Source organism: Panthera pardus, unplaced genomic scaffold (genome assembly GCF_024362965.1).
Source record: "Panthera pardus isolate Hobbes unplaced genomic scaffold, ASM2436296v1 HiC_scaffold_2, whole genome shotgun sequence".
Classification (NCBI taxonomy): Eukaryota; Metazoa; Chordata; class Mammalia; order Carnivora; family Felidae; genus Panthera; species Panthera pardus.
Genome location: NW_026526765.1, coordinates 61,059,530 through 61,077,993, shown reverse-complemented (window position 1 = coordinate 61,077,993; position 18,464 = coordinate 61,059,530). Strand labels below are relative to the sequence as shown.

The window sequence follows — 18,464 nt, the reverse complement described above, 5'->3', positions numbered from 1 at the left end:
CCAGTGATTTGAGAGAGATCACTAGCTTCTTGAGATACAAAGGAAACTGGAAGTAGGTCCCAGAAAAAACAGGGGAACTGTTCTTTTAGGAGGGACCAATTTATTAAAGAACCTTCATCACATCCAGGACTGAGCAGACTCCACAGCCTGGCTGATATCAACTCACTAAACACAATTCCTAGAAAATTTCCGTTTGTTTCCATATAGACTTATGAAAACACTGAGGAAGGGGAACAAGGTCTTACTGACAGCTAGGATGACAAAGAAAGGAAGGAAAAAGTCAAAAGAAATGGTATATCCTACAGATGGTTGGAAATTTTGAAAATCTGTACCTCTGAAGAAGAGGAAAACCAAGCTGAGAATGAACTGGTTTTTTCAGTTCCTGGAGTACTACACACTATAGTAGCTGATGGGCACGGCAACACCAAGTAGGACTTCAATTCATGGTAGCCAGACTTCACTGAGTATCTACATTTCATCACACCTAAAATGCCACTGGTTAGAAAAAACATCATCATTTTATGTGCTGAGAAAGAAAGGGTGTTTTAAATGTCACCAATTGTGGTGTTTATATATCTTATTACAGAAGTGTTAATGTGTGAAGCAATTTCTGTTTTAAAATCAAAGAAGCAGTTGGTGTATTAGGTGTAAGACATTCGCTGAGCACTAGAGGGTAGATGATACATTGATCTAGGCAATTATTTAAAAGCCATACATGTTTACAAATAGGTTTTGCAGACAGAATTAAAAACACATTATCCTAATGATAGAAGAAAGTTCACAGATAAGAAAAAGACATGTTGGAAATTGCTATCGGTAGATGACAGGTACAAAGTATAATTACTGAAATATCAGTTTCGTTATTTCAAAAGTGAGATTATGTTCATAAACTACTAAACTAAAAAAAATCCAAATATGTATAACCAAAATGAAGCATCTTAAGGAATACTATTAATTACTTATAAGGAACAGGAGTTAAGGCTTTGTCAATTAACTAAAGGGTAACATTAGGTTCACATGCCCACTACGTGAAATTGTGAACTATAGAAGAGGAGAAAGAAAAAAAAAGACTCCTAATCTCTAATAACTTCCAGCCTGATAGCTGAGAGGACTAGCCAATACAAAGCTATGTGATACTCATCTTCGGACATACAGATAAGAACTAGGTGTTCAGGAACATCAAGAAAAATAAAGACGATAGGAATGGAAATGAAAGGAATTAATATTCAGTGAGCACCTACTGTGTGACAGGATCAGTAGTATTAGGTGTCATATTTTCTTAGATAACATAGATATATTGTTACAGTGCTCGCTTCTGGCAGCACATGTACTAAAACCGGTAGGAAGATCAGCATGGCTCCTTGAGCAAAGATACATTGTTACATATTTATTACTTTATTTAATCCTTACAAAATCCCAAGAGATAGATAATATTCCCTTTCTACAGATGAAGTAACTGAGCCTCAGAGAAATTAAATGACTCATGTTCTTTCAGTTAATACAATGACAAAGGTTCATAACTGTTTCAATACAGCTTCAACAAGTCTTCAGCAAGACTTGAAAATTTAAGAGAGACCTAATTGAGTTGCAATGGGTCAAATGAAAAGAACAGCATATGTGGTGATTCAGTAAAGATAATTAAGGGTGTCAAGGGGAAGGTAAAATAAATTTCCTTCGCCCGAGCATAAAGTACAGATAGTGGTTGAGAGGTGGATCAGAAAATTAGTTATGAGAACTCAGTAAGTCAAGTACTGTTAAAGGACTCATGTTCTAATCAATAATTTCACTTTGACCCGAGAAGCAAGGGGAAGTGATTCTGGGCTTTTGGGAAGAGAAATGATCAGATCACAATAATACTCGAGGAAGGTAATCTTGTGAAGCAGGAATCTAAAGAATTGTGTGAAGGTCTGAATAAGTGGGTTACAGAAAAGGAGTAGAGAGGATTCTCACACTTGATTCTAGTATAAAAACAAATGGAGCAGATAAATTATGGGATGACTTTTCCATGGATAATAGAGACAGAAAACAAAGAAATAAATCAACATTTCTTTTGATGAGAAATGTTAATAGAAATACGCCTGAGGGATATATGCTGAAACTAGTTTTATTTAACATTCTCAAAACCATCTGGAGATGGTGGTATTCACTGAAATAAAGCAATACATTTTAATACTGTTTCACAAAAGCAGAATTACTACTGTTTGTTACTAAATATTTCCTGTAACAGACATACCCAATTGTACTTCCATCCTTCACCCTTATTTTGTTCTACACCTTTGTTTCATCTCTCACCCTCTACTCTTTCCTGACCCCCACCTCATTCAGGATTCATACCCCGGTGGAGGGAAGATCAGTGACAGGGTAAGGATGTATGGTTTGCACATTAGTTGTATATTTAATGGCTTGTATATAAGCTATATCTAAATGACCTTGAATAAAAAGCACTCCCTCAAAGCCACCATATCAAAATGTCACATGCCCATATTATTTTTGATGAATAAATTTTCAGAAAATTAGTATGTAATTTATTTGAGTTAAATTTTAAAAGGAAAAAGAAACTATGTTAATAAAACAATGGACTTTGAGCTCTTAGGAAAAATATGTGAAAGGCAGTCTGGAATCAGGATCAATTCTATTAGAATTTAAAATCTGGGAGGGCAGGATCTGTGTCTCATTTGTCCTTTTGCCCTGTACTTAGCAAATGCTTAATTAATATTTGCTAAACTGAGAGAGGCCAGTAAGGGGCTCCTGGGTGGCTCGGCGGCGGGGGGAGGGGGGGGGGGAAGGGACCAACTCTTGATTTCATCTCAAGTCATGTCCTCATGGTTTGTGAGTTCAAGCCCTGCCTCAGGCTCTGCAGCATTAGCGTAGAGCCTGCTTGGGATTCCCCCTCTCTCTGCCCCTCCCCTACTTGGGCTCTTTCTTTCTCTCTCTCCCCTCCCCCCCCCCCCCCCCAAAAAAAAGAGGCCAGTAATATAAAATAAATCATTAGGATGAGTATAGAATTAAGTTTAAAAATCATTATTTTATTCTTACTCAGCATTAAATCTAAATTAAGGATGCAGTTCTGGGTATTACACTAGAACTACCACCACCACCACCACCATGAAAAACAAGCAAGAAAAGACAAAGGAAGCTAGAAGAGGTGAGGGGCTGAAAAAGAAAATCATCACAGGGATCAAGTAGCCTGAACAGGAAAGAGATTCTTTGGCTTGTAAACATGAAAACAATTGAGATAAGCTACCAATAGATAAACTAAGCTACCGATAGATAAACACATGTAGGATGCATGTAGATAGGAATTATGTTCACCAAATCCTGGTGTACAGGAACTAAGGAGATAGTCTCAAAGTGTTAGAGGGTTAGTCTGAAGCCAAATGGAGGGAATTACTTCTTTACCAAATAATGCAGGCCAGCTTCGCGGATGTCCATGCTATGCATTTATACAGTGTTCTATGCTTAGAAGGGCCAGTGTTTGCTTCAATGCTGTGTTGGTGAGGTCTTGAAAAAAAAGTTTTTTTAAGATTTTATTTTTAAAAAATCTCTACACCTAACACGGGGCTCGAATTTACAACCCTAAGATCAAGAGTCACGTGCTCCACGCACCGAGGCAGCCAGGTGCCCTGAAATTCTTAACAGCTTAGGAACAAGGCACCCCACATTTTCATTTTGTGTGGGGCCCTGTGAATTATGAAGATGGTTTTGCAATAGCACAGAGAAGTTATTCATCCTAAGAATTGTAGTTAACAGTATCAACAGGGTAAAATGAATTTGGATAAATTCATGAATTAATGTAGGACCCTGTTATGGTGCCTGTTTTTCAAAAGCTAAAGATATTTTGGGTTTTCTTTGAAGATGATGTAGTAAGGGCAACTACCAATAGAGGGCCTAATAGAAAATGAAATTTCCTTTCTCATTATTATCTACCTGAAACCCAAAGTGAGACATGTCACTGCTATAAATTTGAGTGAACAATGAATTGAAGTAGAAATATTGATCAATTATTCTTCAAGGGAAGAAAAACTTGAAATACTGATTAATAAACAGAATTTTAGATGAAATTTAACACTTTCCTCCGTCTTTCTCAGCATTTAAAATAAGTTTATTTCATGGCTTTGTATGACCCTTCTCTCCCCAGTCTTCCCAGCCACTTCCTTGTCCTAATCACTTGAAAAATCTTATCCCTTCCCCAGTTGGAAACTAGAATTTATGACTGGAAGGTATTTTATTTTATTTTTTTATTTTTATTTTTTTCATGTTTATTTATTTTTGAGGGAGAGAGACAGAGCACGAGCACAGGAGGGGCAGGGAGAGGGAGACACAGAATTCAAAGCAGGCTCCAGGCTCTGAGCTGTCATCACAGAGCCCTACACGGGGCTCGAACTCATGAACCACAAGATCATGAACTGTGAGATCATGACCTGAACTGAAGCCGGATGCTTAACCTACTGAGCCACCCAGGTGCCCCATGACTGGAAAGTATTTTAAAGAGGAAAAAGGATCCGTAAGTATGAGACCCGGATGTGGAAGACTGCCCTAGGACAGAGCCATTTCAACTCTGTGCATGTTAAATAAAGCTATTTAGAATCTGGAATTTCTTGAAATTTAGTCTTGGAAAGTTAAAGAATATATTAAAAAGTTACTCAGATATATTTGCTGAGTGTAATATATATGCCTCATGTAACGAATCTGATAGGAAAACATAAACTTTCCCTCAAAAGCGCCACTGGATTTTAAAATTACAGTAGTCTTACCAATTTGGAAAGCTTCAAATTTGGCAAACAGAAACTTTGGAGTAAAATGCAACAGACTCTCCAGTTAAAATCTGGGGACTTAATGAAACTGTCTCCTCATATACATTATTATTTAAGGCACTAGCCTATCTCTAAAAATGTCAAGTCTGACTTTCCCTAGTGAAGACAGAGTCCTGTAGAGAAATACCTGACTTTCTTATTTGGGACATCCACTTCAAGTTTCCAATTATCTTAAAGCACAAGTTCTCATAGCATGATCCCTAAGCCACCAGCATCACTGGAAACTTGCTGAAAATGCAAATTCTCAGGCCTGTCTAACACCTCCTAAAACATACACTCTAGGGGTGGGGTCCAGCAATTTGTATTCTAACAAGAACTCTAGCGATTCTGATCATCCCTAAAGTTTGAGACTACTGCCTTGAGGCAAGTAAACATGAGCCTGTTTACACTTCCTAAAAATGAGGATCTTTTGTGACTTCAATTTCCAAGCAAGCAGTCAGATACAAGAACACTAAAGTTCATAGACTGGCCTTGTGAACCATAAACAAACACTGAGTAGCATTCACTCTGAAGATGATAAAAACAGAAAAAACAAAACAAAAAATATCTAAAGACATGCATTAGAAAGTAATCAGGAACATTTAAAAACTTCATAGTAAGATGCTTTTCAGTTATTCCGTACTAGTATTTTAAACACAGATATTTTGAATATTAATATATAAATAGGTTTCCATTAATAGAGGCCAGTTGGTGATGATTTTTATCTTGCATAAGTGTTTCTAGTGCCGAAGAGTGCCAGCTGATTTTTAACACAAATATAATGTACTGCTTTAAAATCAGGACTTAAAAACATATTATAATAAAGAAACAGATTGGAAACAACAAAACATGCATTAGGTAACCAGCAACTGCACTGAAATAGATATAGCACTCACATATTCCATTATGTAAATGAATTCAAAGATATTTCATGACTGATCAGCTAGAAGGGACATAATGATTTATAATTCAAATAACTGAGCACTGAAATCAAATTGAACTAATATATATTTCTAAATATGGAAACCTGAAATAATTGTTAAAAAATATAAATCAATGTACCCAAGTTGAAATCATTTGCATCCCTTGGTTTAAATGTTATAGCTTTTAAGTTTTATCTAATAAGTTTTCTGAAAATATGATTTTTTATTAACTTCGAGAAGTGTTCAAAAGCAATAAACATCTTATGAAACAAAAGGTTATAATTTTAGAATTAAAGAATATATAAGAGATATAAGGTCATAGGAAAAGCATCTTACTTAAATATTGGATAGAAATAAATTAGGCATTATGCACATTATACCAAAAAGAATACAAATCAAATTAATTTTATATTAGATTTCAATTCCAACCTAAAAAACAGGGTAAATCTAAACAATAGATACGTGCTGTAAAATAACACAGGCTTCTTTTCAGATAACGTGCTCTCAAAGTAATTCATTGTGAAAAGGCCAGAGTTTGCAAGACTAGGAAGTACTTATAAACCACTTCATATGTTAGAAATAAAGAGTATTTCAGCATTATTATTAAAAAAAAAATACAGGTTGAGTTTTTTTTTTTTTAATAAGAAAAAATACATATCTTAAAAAGCCAAAATGACCACTGGAATTGGGTTGTACATCACTTTCCAGTAAAAAGGAAAAACAGCCTGGACAGGTGTAATTTATCATTTTTCTGATTTAATATCAAAGAAATATATTAAAATAATAAAAAGAATCCTGAAATCCTCAAAATTTGTAGTGATAAATAGCCCTCCCTGTCTTTATTGCATTATACCTACTAACAGAAATATTGCATGGTGGATTTTGCCAGACAAGGACGATTATTTTCCAATAAAAAGTTGCATATTAAATTCCAGCACAAAAGTGGGTGTCTAATACTTTGGAAATCTTTTATGGTTTCCCAAGGAACACAATTTTAAACTTAACTAATACAAACATATTCCTGCAGTGAGCCTACATTAAAGATTTCTATCCAATGCCACTGATTTTCAGAATGCTGTCCTCATATTTAAATTTCAGCTAATCTCGGTGGTTAACTAAACCAACACTTATTTTTCACAAGTCCTGTATGTTTGATAGCTAACATATAAAAGACAATCTACATGCTTCTCTCTCATTGGTAGAAACAGGACAATAGTATCAACTATAATCTAATGAGAAAGGATGATTCTAGTTAGATTTAAGAAATCTGCTAAAGATAGAAACCCAAACATTTAATGCATAATGGGAAATCTTATTTTGGAGTAAATAAGATGTTGATTTGTTGGCGGCAATAATCCAAGAAGTGGTAAAAACACTTATATAATTTTCTTCCTATTCCTCCTTTGTGCCTCTTAACTAATCAAAATAATATTCTTTTCAATTGAAGAATACTGAAGCTATAGTATTTACTCTCAGGAATTCAATTTTTATAAGGTAATATTTTTAGAACATTTCGACCTTCTTAAAATTAGTTACATGCTTTCTTTTAAAATAAGAACTCCCTGAAAATTATGAAAAATCACAGACTAAGACACATGAGGTTGTATACTTTCTTATGTATCCACTTATTAACCTGGATGGGTATAAACATAACTTTAACTAGTTAGGAATCTATATATCCATATAAATTCAATTGTGACTGAATAAATACTTGGCAGTAGGTAGCTAATATAAATCTTTCAAAAACACACATTTAAATAAATATAAGGCTAAATGAAAGGTTTTTTCTTAAAAAAAAAAAAACAAACCTGCAACATTATAAGCAAGGAAAACACCTGGCCAATAGAATGTACCTGTTGGGGTGTTTCTATACATTACTAGATATACAGTAAAAAGGATATCCAACAGAAAGATCATTTAGGAACTGAAGAGTCCTTGAAATCACAGGCTCACATCTTCCCCAGTATTTAAGATTTGTAACGCTAAATATGAAAACAAGTTTTTAATTGTAAGTAAGGTATTTGGTTGTACAGGGAGAACATGAAAATACACATATATGTACGTTAAGTTACATGACCTAAACCCGAAATATCTCACGAAGTTGAAAAACAGGTTTAAATACCACTAGAACATTTTCTATTCTACTTTTTTTAATGGCATAATCAAAATTATATCCTATCAATATACAATGAACACTGCTCCCCGAATGGTACATAATTCCACACAGTTAGTTTTGTACATTGAAAAAACTGTCTAAGTGTTTCACAGAAGAAGTATCAAGTTTGTATGTAAAACAAGCATATTAGCGAATGACAGCAGGAGTTACAAAGGAAGTCAAATAGGGGCTCACAGTTACTGCCAAGAAATGAACCATCAAACTTGTGGCTCCAAAGCTCACTTTTTATGATCATGATTGTTTGTGTAGCTTTGTTCTCTGCAAGCAACACAGTGCTGTCTATCTGTTACACAGATGTAGTGGGTTGCCAACTGGAGGCATACAAGTTGAGACTAAATGTACAAAATTCTGTCTATGACTAGAAACTCGTTAATTCTGCTAACAAATTATAAGGATGATTTAAGGGAATTTTCCATGAGTAGGTTTTTGATAGCCATTAAGTTCCTGCTGGAATCAATGAATGCCCTGTCTTAAGGCAATCAAACCCCTCCCAATGATTCCAGTTTGCAATAATCTCTTCAGATGCTCTTTGAAATTGGGTATTTTCTTTCTAATTAAAAGCAAAAGTGCTGCCCAATTGTCTTGAAGAGTCAAAGTCTATAAACATCTTAAAACCACGTTTTGATGGGGCATACTGCAGTGGTATGGATTCCTTGACAAATAAGAAGAATGTCTTTAGGGTGGTGAATTTTAAATATGTGAAATTAAGTTTCAATTAAGAACAATGCTACCATTCTAAGAATTAACGCATAATTTTCAAGTCTTTTATTAAAGATTAATACTTATTAAGAGATTTAAACACAGTAAAAGTATCCATTACATTCAAAGCAACCACAACAAAAGAAAAATCCAAGAACTCACATTTTCGTCATGAATGTTTCTAGAACATGGTTGTCATCTGTTATTCCTAAAACTTCTGACATACGGGCATATACCTGGATGAAAACATTTCATTGTTAAAAGCTTTATCATTAACATAGATTTTCAAAAGACTATTCAAACTGAACAAATGGAAGATTTAAAGCATTGCTGCATCCACAGTGAAGTAGGGTGTCGGTAGGGAGAGCAAATGAAGGATTTAGAGAAAAAATTATACTTTAAAAATTTACTCTCTTTTTCTTCCAGGAAGTACCTCTCTCATTTTGAAATACATACCCACCCACACACACCCACACTCACAGACTCATTTTATTCCCAGCACACCACATAATTTTCTTTCTCAAACTGGTAAACCAACCCTTTCTCAAAGATGGGCGTTATGTATACAAAGGGCTGAAAAGTGGAGTGTCTCAATAAATAAAACATTTAAAAAATTTCCATCTATGCCAGGTATCAGCAAACCATCAAACAATTCAGGATTATGTCAGGCAGTTATAAAAATAAGGATTTCAAAAATAAGAGGAAGTTAAAGAATTTATAAACATTCTCCTCAAAAATCTTTCAATTAAGCTCCCCCCAATATAGAGATAGGTCTTACTTTCCATGCTGAAACGGAAATCCCAGGCTCAGAGATTCTCTGTTGAATACATCAGGGCCTGGGGAATCCATTAAGCTCCCAATTAGGGAGTGTTGGTGGCAGAGTTTGGGGTGCAACATTTCAGTCCCAACCTAAGCCACATTGAGCTTATAAACATATCCTACTTCAAGTGGGAAAATGCCACCAGCAGCCAATGGAATATTCCCTAATAGCCTGGCAAAGCTGAGAGGTGGGTTGACACCTCCATACTCCCTGATGCTCTGGTGTGATTCCAGGTTATCCCTGCCAGACACCAGCTGTATGGGATTTCTCTTCTGTGATTTGATCCCCTGTGATTGTGTTCTCTCACTTTCTCCCGCTCCGCCTATTTCTTATGGTATGGCATGGCAACTTAGCTTTCACTCCCTATGCCTTTTGCTTTTCACATGTGAACACCAGCTTCATACACTATCACAGGTCATGAAGGTGAATTACAGGATTATACAAGGGAGGAAGGCTGTTCACTGCAGAGATCTCGTATCTGGATTTTAAACACCATTCAAAGCAGAAGCTTGTGTTCTGGGCTTTCATCCTAAGTCCTATAACCAGAAGCTGCTCAGGCCAGTGGGAGAGAGAGGAAAAGGTGGGGGGCAAGTGGAGAGGGCAAGAGAAGGAAAGAAGGGTAGAGGGGAAAAGGTGGGGGAGAGAAAAAGGAAAACTGAGATTCACATTCCTGTTGCCCCTTCTGCTAATTTCTGAGCCCTACAGAAAAGCATTTCAATTACTGTATCTATGATTTTGCTCATGAGAGGAGGCCTTCATCTCTTATAGGATTGAAGCTATCACTGTGTTTGTAAGATGTTTAGGGGGAAGAGGGAGCTAGGGAGAAAAACTCCCAGGGAAGTTAGTCGCCACCAGTCCTCAAAGATCAGAAATGTTTACGCACAGAGAAGGCTCAAAGGAAGAATGGTATGTAGAAAGGGAAGTTTCCCTTATCTCAGCATGATCCTAACCCTCTTTTATGGATGGAAGTAAACTGGGTCCCTTAGAAAACCTGTATTGACATGGTTAATGGCACACAAGGCCCTTCACAACTTGGCCCCAACAGACCTCATCTTCTACCATTTCCCTCCATCTGAAGCCACAATGAAATACTGATGGATCACTGAGGCTTCTCGCGCAATTTCAGATTTCTAGTCGTTCGTGTGCTGCTCATTCTGCCTGAATTAGCTTTCTTTTTCCTCTCCCCTTGATTCCCATTCAAAAGTCATCTCCTCTGCATTCTTCTCTGCTGTCCCAGGGAGATCACTCTCCTTTATGCTCCCACAGTGTCTGGTCCATTCCTCTCTCATGGTGTTTTTCACACCTGTAATTGTTCGGGTGTCCATTTCCCCCACTACATTGTATTGTATTTTTGTAAAATCAAGGTTTTACATTTTCAAGACTTTATAAGTGCTATATTTTTTATGGCGTAGCTCAAAATTAATCTAATTTTGATTTTATCCATGCAACATTGAATAATAAAAACATAATAACTAAAATGTGATTTTAAACCTTTAAGACTGTTTAAAAATCTTTTTTTTTTTTTTTTTTCCAATTGGTCCTTCTTACAGGGAAGTTTTCTGTGGTGTCCCTGGCATTCAAGGAAGGGGGAAGCTGGGCAGGCAGGTCTGTTGTGTTCTGCTGTCAAAACAGCTTCTCCGAGTATCAGATTTGACCCAATAAGATACTAGAAAAAACAGTCAACATTGACACATGGCAGTGCTTTAATCCACAATTATCCTTGTAACTTGCACCATTCCTTTTATCATCCATTAGCTTTGATTCCCATTATCCCATCTAGAACTGTGTCAACGCTTCTGTCCCTAGGGATTTCTCTCCACTCCTAGGATCTGACAGTCAAGCTTGAGTACTAAACAGGATCATTACCTCTTAAATCCACTTATCTGATCTACTGAATAGTAAATTGAAAAGCTCATTAAGAGCAACAATCTGATTTGTTTTCACGTGTGACAGGGTCATTTAAAATCAATGTATGATTACTGAATTTCTTTTAAAAGACTGTCTCACATTTTCCAAGGCACCTTACCATTCAGAGAGCATGCAGATAATATGAAAATGTCTTTAAACATTTGAATTCAATTATACCACAGACATATACAATTTGGGAGTGGGAAACAGTCTGTCCAGTGAGGAAACCTCTTTGAGAATGTTCATCACAAAGCACAAATCAATGAAGGCTTTCTACAGAAAACATTCTAACACAATATTTAGGGATTTTCAACATTTTCTAAAACTTCTATCACTTAGCCAAAAAAACTTTCATTCACAGCAAGAAGAACCTACGTCACAATACTCATTTTAAGGAAGGATACTGAAGCTGGCATAGGAGTGCAGGAAGGGAAAAAGTCCTCCCTTGAAGTTCACAGATTCCCAATTTTTTAAAATTTCAGGATCAATTAAGGTAATTAGATCATAATGAAAAATAAGCAGAAATCTAAGAAACAAGAGATGAAGCCCATGTGTGTTGTCCATCCTTCTCTGAGGGTTACAATGAAGTTGAAAATGGCTATGCTTTTGGTTATGCTGGTTTCACATACCCAGACATGCACACATTATAACCTTGTTTTTGCCTGGCCACCTGTGCCTTCCTTCTGCTCCTTCTTTTTTAATATGCCTGTATTTCTCTATTAGACGATAAGCTCCCTGAGGACAGAAATGATGTTCTTTTATCTCCCATGCTTAATGTTTGACAAAGGTTTGTTAAATGAATAAAAAGAGCATAATGATAAAGTGCACATATTGGTGGACTCCATTTCATTCACAATTTTTTTTTTTTTAACAAAAACAAAACAACCCATAAGAGGCATGGCTTTGCACAGAACTTTTTCTCTTTAAAAATAATATACCCCAAATTCCACTCACCAGAAGTAACCCTGGTTAAATATCGTTATTTAAAAAGGTGTGGTGTTAATGCTTAAATAATGTTTCTGGAAGAAGCTCTCCCTGCAGTGAGAAGAGCTCTCCTCCTGTGATACTGTGAGCAACCACCATTGCCAGCCTGTTAGTGGCACTTCTCAGATGACACAATAGAATATGATCTTGGTGTAGTATTAATTTTCCGTGTGCATATGTGTTTCCTCCACTATTTCAAGCACGTGCTGCCTGAGGGCAGGGAAGATACCCTCCAGAAGTAATTAGGATACTGCCTTGGCAAACTTAGCAATGTAGAAAAAATATGGGCTTTGGTCCCAAACATATCTGGATTTGAATTCTGGATTTGCCACTAACTAGGTGTAACTTAAAGTCTCTGGATCTTGATTTTCTATCTGTAAAACGGGAATAATAATAATAATAATAATAATAATAATAATAAAACCTACTTTATGGCTTTTGGGAAGATTAAAGATGATCCCTAATACAGAGCTTGGTATTTAGTAGTTACTCATCAAATGCTGCTTTTCTTTCTACCCCTTCTTATGGACCTTTTCTCATAGTAGGTGCTAAAAACTGTCAGCTAATATCTGTTCAAGAAAAGGCTCGTTACATAAAAAACAACAGGAAAGTAAGAAGGTGTTTATCTTGAAGATTTTCACACTGCACAGATAAAGTTAAAGCAAACAAAACCTTAAATTTATATCAACGTTGAAATCTTTATATTCAATTAACACACTCTCATCATGGTCAGAAATGGCATTCATTAAAGGCATAAAGCTTCAAAATTTCATGCTACAAAACGGATTTTTTTCCCTACTTCTACATAGTTGTCATCTTACAAGCCAGAAAAATTACCTATTTTAACCACTCATCCATCTCTCTAGCTCTTGAAATACAGGAGGTTGTTAGAAATGTAAGGAATTATCACTATTATGGATTTGAGAAGACATGCTCCTAAAAAACTGTTTTGATATGTTTGTTTTCTCATCTCTGTTTATTTTACTATGAAGGTTCTTTTCAACTTCACAAAAGAGCATTTAGGTATGTACACGACGCTTCGACAATCCATACATTCTCTAACTCCTCAACTAACCAAATGACAAATACTGCCTGTGCACATGCAGGTAGCTTAAGTGATCTTATATCTGGCTTTTTAAAAGGGAAGCCAGACAAGATAAGAAAACCAGACAAGGAATAAGCATACAAATAACAGTAAGATTTTGAGTTGTAAATTTAATTTAATAAAGAATAAAAGCATGGGCTGTGATAATTTTTTAAATTGCTTTCTTTTTCCAATCCTAATTCTTAGTCTTGGGTATGTGCAGTGTTGTCTCTTAACATTCTGGTTATAACTTTGAAGAAACTAATTATGTCAATCCTTAAATTTGAAGTAGATTACAGAACTGGGAAACCCAGAATATTAGTTCCTAAAGGTTGTATGGATATATAATGACAGTCACAGAAATTCAATAACAGCCCTCTATGAAATGTACTCAAAAGCACCACATGAAACAAATTAAAAAGAACAATGAATCTCTCATTCTGTGCAAATAAGAAAATAAGAGAAAACACTGGTTCTATAGGTTTTCATAACAGTTGTTATAATGAATTAAGATTTTGGATAATGAATCTTCAGAAAATTACAGTAAGTTAATACCCCTAGGCCTTCCATAAATGTTTAAGATGTTATAACTTCTCAAAGAGCTTTTGTAAGCAGGCTCAATGCAGAAAATTAGCAGTGCTGTGGAAATCAACAATAAAGTATTCTGCCATCAGATAATATACTTTCCTGAACCAATTTATTCCCCCCAAATTCATTTACTAATACAAAATTGATACCATGAAATTTTTAAAAACCCTGATAATTGTTGTAAATTCTAAAGTATTGTTTCAATGTGCTGAAATGATTCATCAAGATTTTTAACCAGTTGTCATTTAGTAAGACAAAATCTGTCACCAGAAAGGATCCAATATAGTGAAAACATTAACACCCCTTAGGAAAAGAGTTCTGGAACTTAATGTGAACTCACTTATTGTGCATGAGAAACCGATTTTCGTATTTTTGTCTTAGTCTTCAAGTGTCCCTGACATCAATGCAGTACTTTCTACAAAACAGACCCGTTGGAGTGCAAGGTGGGAGAGGGAGGAGAAGGCGAGGTGTAAGAGGGAATAGAGGATTTAATGACTTGGATCTAAACCGTTTGGAACTAAAGATACTGAGGTCTTTCATGAATGCTTAAGGCAGAAAAAAAAAAAACAAACCAACCATGATCATCACAATTAACATGACACATGAAGAGATTTAATGGTACAAATATCATTGCTTCATGTTAAACATACAAACTTAGTGCTACTGAATAGATCCACGCTAATCTTGGTGGACTAATTTTTCCCTCATATCATTTAAAATTGCACCACAAAATAAGGACCAAAATTAGGTGAAAAAAATCTTTTGCCAGAATTTAATTTTAAAATCATAACTTATGTTGGAAACCAAGTGGTAAAAGGTTAGAATTCTGCTTGCCTCATTCAGTGGAATACAGAATGGCAACTGATAAAAGCTGGCTATGGAAGTACAAAATAAATATGAAATGTTAAGTGTTTATTTCAATTAGAATATCTGAACCCACCATCTGTGGTGGCCATCTTGCTAAGGGGACACGTACCTAACAAATCTCTTAAGAGGCATTCCCAATCTGCTTGAATAAGCTATTGTATAAGAAAACTTGGAGCGACCACTTTGGCCTCACATTTCCTTCGCTCCACATCCTGTGGCACAAAGCATGAACTCAGCAGGCTGGGGTGCTGGGCTGCCTGCTGCCTTGTGATAATCCCCTCTCCCAGTAGGGGCCTCCACTGATGCATGGCTAAGAACATGCTTCCTCTTTTGCTTGCACCCCAGTGGGGTATCCATTCCTAACTTGGGCCCAAATCCAGACTGCTAAGGAAGGGCTCCAGATGCTGCCAGAGATATTTTTGGATTGGTTTCTAAACAATCATTTATTTGAAAGAGGAGTACAGGTACAGTGTGAAAACCAGCAATACTGGTTAATTTTGGAGAGATTCTCTCCCTCCCCCTCCCCGACCAGATCTAAGGTCTAACTACCACCTGTTCAACAGAAGCTGGCTGTTTGCCTCACTTTCCTTCAGGGAGCCACTGACTAAGGATCTCCACCAGCATGAACCTAATGTCTCCCGACAGGCCTTCACTAGCCAAGAGGGACCCGGGTCGAGTGCACCAGTTATTGGTCACAGGATACACAGCCCATAGAAAGACTCCTGCGGTGCAACCAGCTGAAAGCCAACTAGAGAAGATGGGGAGTGTACATTTGTCCTGACACAGCTTTGCTCCTGCTGGCTGCCAACTCACTCCATGTCTGCGGCCAAGCTTCTGTTAGACTAGTCTTCTGTGGCTAAAACCATGGTAAAGCACGGGGGTAAATATATTATCTTCCCAAGCTCATACAATAAGAAGCTAACCATGGCTAGGGCACAAGGCTACTAGAAGGCAGCTTGATTGATTCTGGTGGAAGGTTTTGAGACCATGTATTTCAGGCATTTTGTTTATAATTCTGTGCAATAGCAAATTTGTACCATGATTAGACCTTGGAGCAAAGAAGTTGATGCTGGATGTAGTCTGTGCAAGGGTGATGGTGGAAGTGGGGAACTGGGAAATAAAAGATTTTTTTTTTTTTACCATAATCCCCTATATCTCTCAAAGATGTCCACCAGAAACATATTCTGGCATAAGGGATACATGTACTATAGATACCGTTCAGTAACAGATGCTATTCAAGGGAGCCCTAAGAAAACTTTCTCCTTCCGGGTATGAATGATTGGTTAGAATTGGCCACTTCAGAAATGTTGTAATCAAGAAACCTAGGCTGCTTCCACACCGTGCAATCACACTAAACTGAGTCTTTGCAGTTGATCCTGCTTACTGGCTGACTACTGAACATTTGGTTAGAGACCATGCATACTACAGGGTTACATAGTGCATAAACAGGGAGCCAAGAAGGCACCTCTACACTTATCACTGTGAGCATGTACCTGTTTTAGGAATAAGAGCCTGAGGCTGTGGTGAGACAAGCATAAAGACTGGTGATCCACCACAACAACCAGCAACTCAACTCACCTTCACTAATTTCCAAGCCTTCTCTGGAACTCGGGACACATCACTCCTCAGGCGTACAACCTAAAAAGCACAGAGTTTAGGGACCTGGCACCTGACGTTAGGGATTAGGGAAGAGCAGGAGGCCCTCCCAACTTCAGATAGAGAGAGAAAATGTGGTTCAGGATCTTTGTGGCTGTCACTTAAAATATTCCTGGGACTTTGATTTTATCCTGGAAGCCTTGAGCAAAGACAATGGTGAAGTGCTGTTCAGAGTCTGGATGTGGTTGTATGGATTACACCATGGGTTTGCTTCCATGGAATAATTCAAAAAACCAATTATTAAAGGATAGCCCTAGAAAAGAACAAATTATAAATAATACTTGACTGAACTATTTTTAAGAATCTCTTAGTAGTGTTGTTTCTCATGAGGCACTCTCATTATGCAAGTGTGGCAACTGGGGCTAATGATTTAAGTAGGCCAAGTCACCTTTTCATGGGTAAAAGTATATTTTTAATAAATGGAACTCATTTCTATGGTCATTCAAAGGGTACGTAAATCATACAGTCTTCTACCACTTAATCTAGTTCTTGCACACACTCTCCCCCAAATCCTCTAAAAACACAACTTATTATAGTTATAGTAGGTATTAAGTAAGACTTTACCAGGTCCTCATCTCCACTTCTAACATCTTTATTTTCATTCACACGTGTTACCTATTCATATTTCATTTCTGCCTCCACACTGCCTCTCTGAAACCTGTCCCACTTTCTGCATCCAAAACAACTTCTGTACCTTCCTCCTAAGAGATACTCAACTCTCTGGGAAGAGTGACCTGACATAAAGAGTGGAGGAATAATGGCCCATGGAATGAAAAAGGGGGTGTCATATGTATATTTTTATTGCTCTGTCAAATCAGCTATTTTCACTTTTCATTATATTCTCAAATTTTACTCAAAAACGTTCCTACAATCTTTTTTGCCTTTCAATTTCTGTCCCTCATACTAGCCTCGTTAGTGAAAACTTGAACCTACCCCAAATGCAAGCAATCAGAGTTCACCTTCTGGTGGCCTGTTAATGCCTTCAAACTCTAATTTCTGGTTTCTCTGGGCAGGCAATGCCCGGGGCAATAGGATAAGTCCTGCTCCCATTTTAGTTTTCCTATTGAACACTTCTCCATGTTGACCATCAGCTAAAACATATGCAACACCTCAACCGGTGGACCAAGACAATTGGCAGTTGCCCAGGAAGTATATCTTTTTCTCAGTAAGACGACAGAAAATGGGCAAGTTAACTGTGTACGTATTTTCAGTGACGTCACCTTGGAGGAAACAGAATATTTGTGCAGTGTAATACACACAGGGTTCTGGGTGAGGTTCTGCTACTTGCTAGCCTAGCACAGTACCTGGGAGATAACAGGTATTCAATAAATATTTTCATTTAATGAATTAACCCAATAATCCTAGTTAAATTATTTAGCCTCTCAGAGTCTCAGCTTCTTCAGCTGTAAAGTGGAAAAAATAATAACACAACGAATAATATGAATTAAGAGGCAGTCTAGTGAAATGATTAGGACCTAGTCTGAAGCCCAAGGTTAGCCATTGGGCTGGCCATTTACTAGGTGATTTTGATCAAATTCCTTACCCTCCAAATTTCCATTTTCTCAAATATAAAATGAGGATGATAGTAGGTCTAATTTATGAAAATTTTTAGAGGATTTGAGTAGTTAATTCATGCAAAGTACTTTGAACAGTCCTGGCACAGAATAAAATTTCCATGAGTGTTAACTGTTATTATTATTGTCATATCATGCTATATGATATATATATATAGCACTGCCAGCACAATGTCAGAAACACTTGGAAAGTTTTTAGCATATAGTAAGCACCAAATAAACACTAGCTATTAGCCCTTAGAACAGGTGGTCAGGAGGGGTCCCTGGGTGGCTCATAAGTGTCCAACTTTGGCTCGAGTCATGATCTTCCTGCTCTGCTTGTGGGTTTGAGCCCCGCTTTGGGCTCTGTGCTGACAGCTCAGAGCCTGGAGCCTGCTTCGGATTCTGTGTCT

The 18,464-nt window shown here is 36.9% G+C and overlaps 1 protein-coding gene across 3 annotated transcripts in view; it reads right to left on the bottom strand.

The window, feature by feature from the left end:
* RANBP17 (RAN binding protein 17) overlaps positions 1–18,464 on the bottom strand; it is a 332,283-nt gene that overhangs the window by 89,196 nt on the left and 224,623 nt on the right. For 2 of the 3 annotated variants that reach the window (XM_053907091.1, XM_053907092.1), the window contains 3 exons: positions 16,421–16,480; positions 8,754–8,827; positions 7,618–7,698 (listed from right to left, as the gene is read on the bottom strand). In XM_053907091.1, the coding sequence (XP_053763066.1) occupies positions 7,618–7,698; positions 8,754–8,827; positions 16,421–16,480 (215 nt within the window). The remainder of the gene's footprint in view (positions 1–7,617; positions 7,699–8,753; positions 8,828–16,420; positions 16,481–18,464) is intronic. The other variant, XM_019450292.2, reaches the window with a different exon arrangement.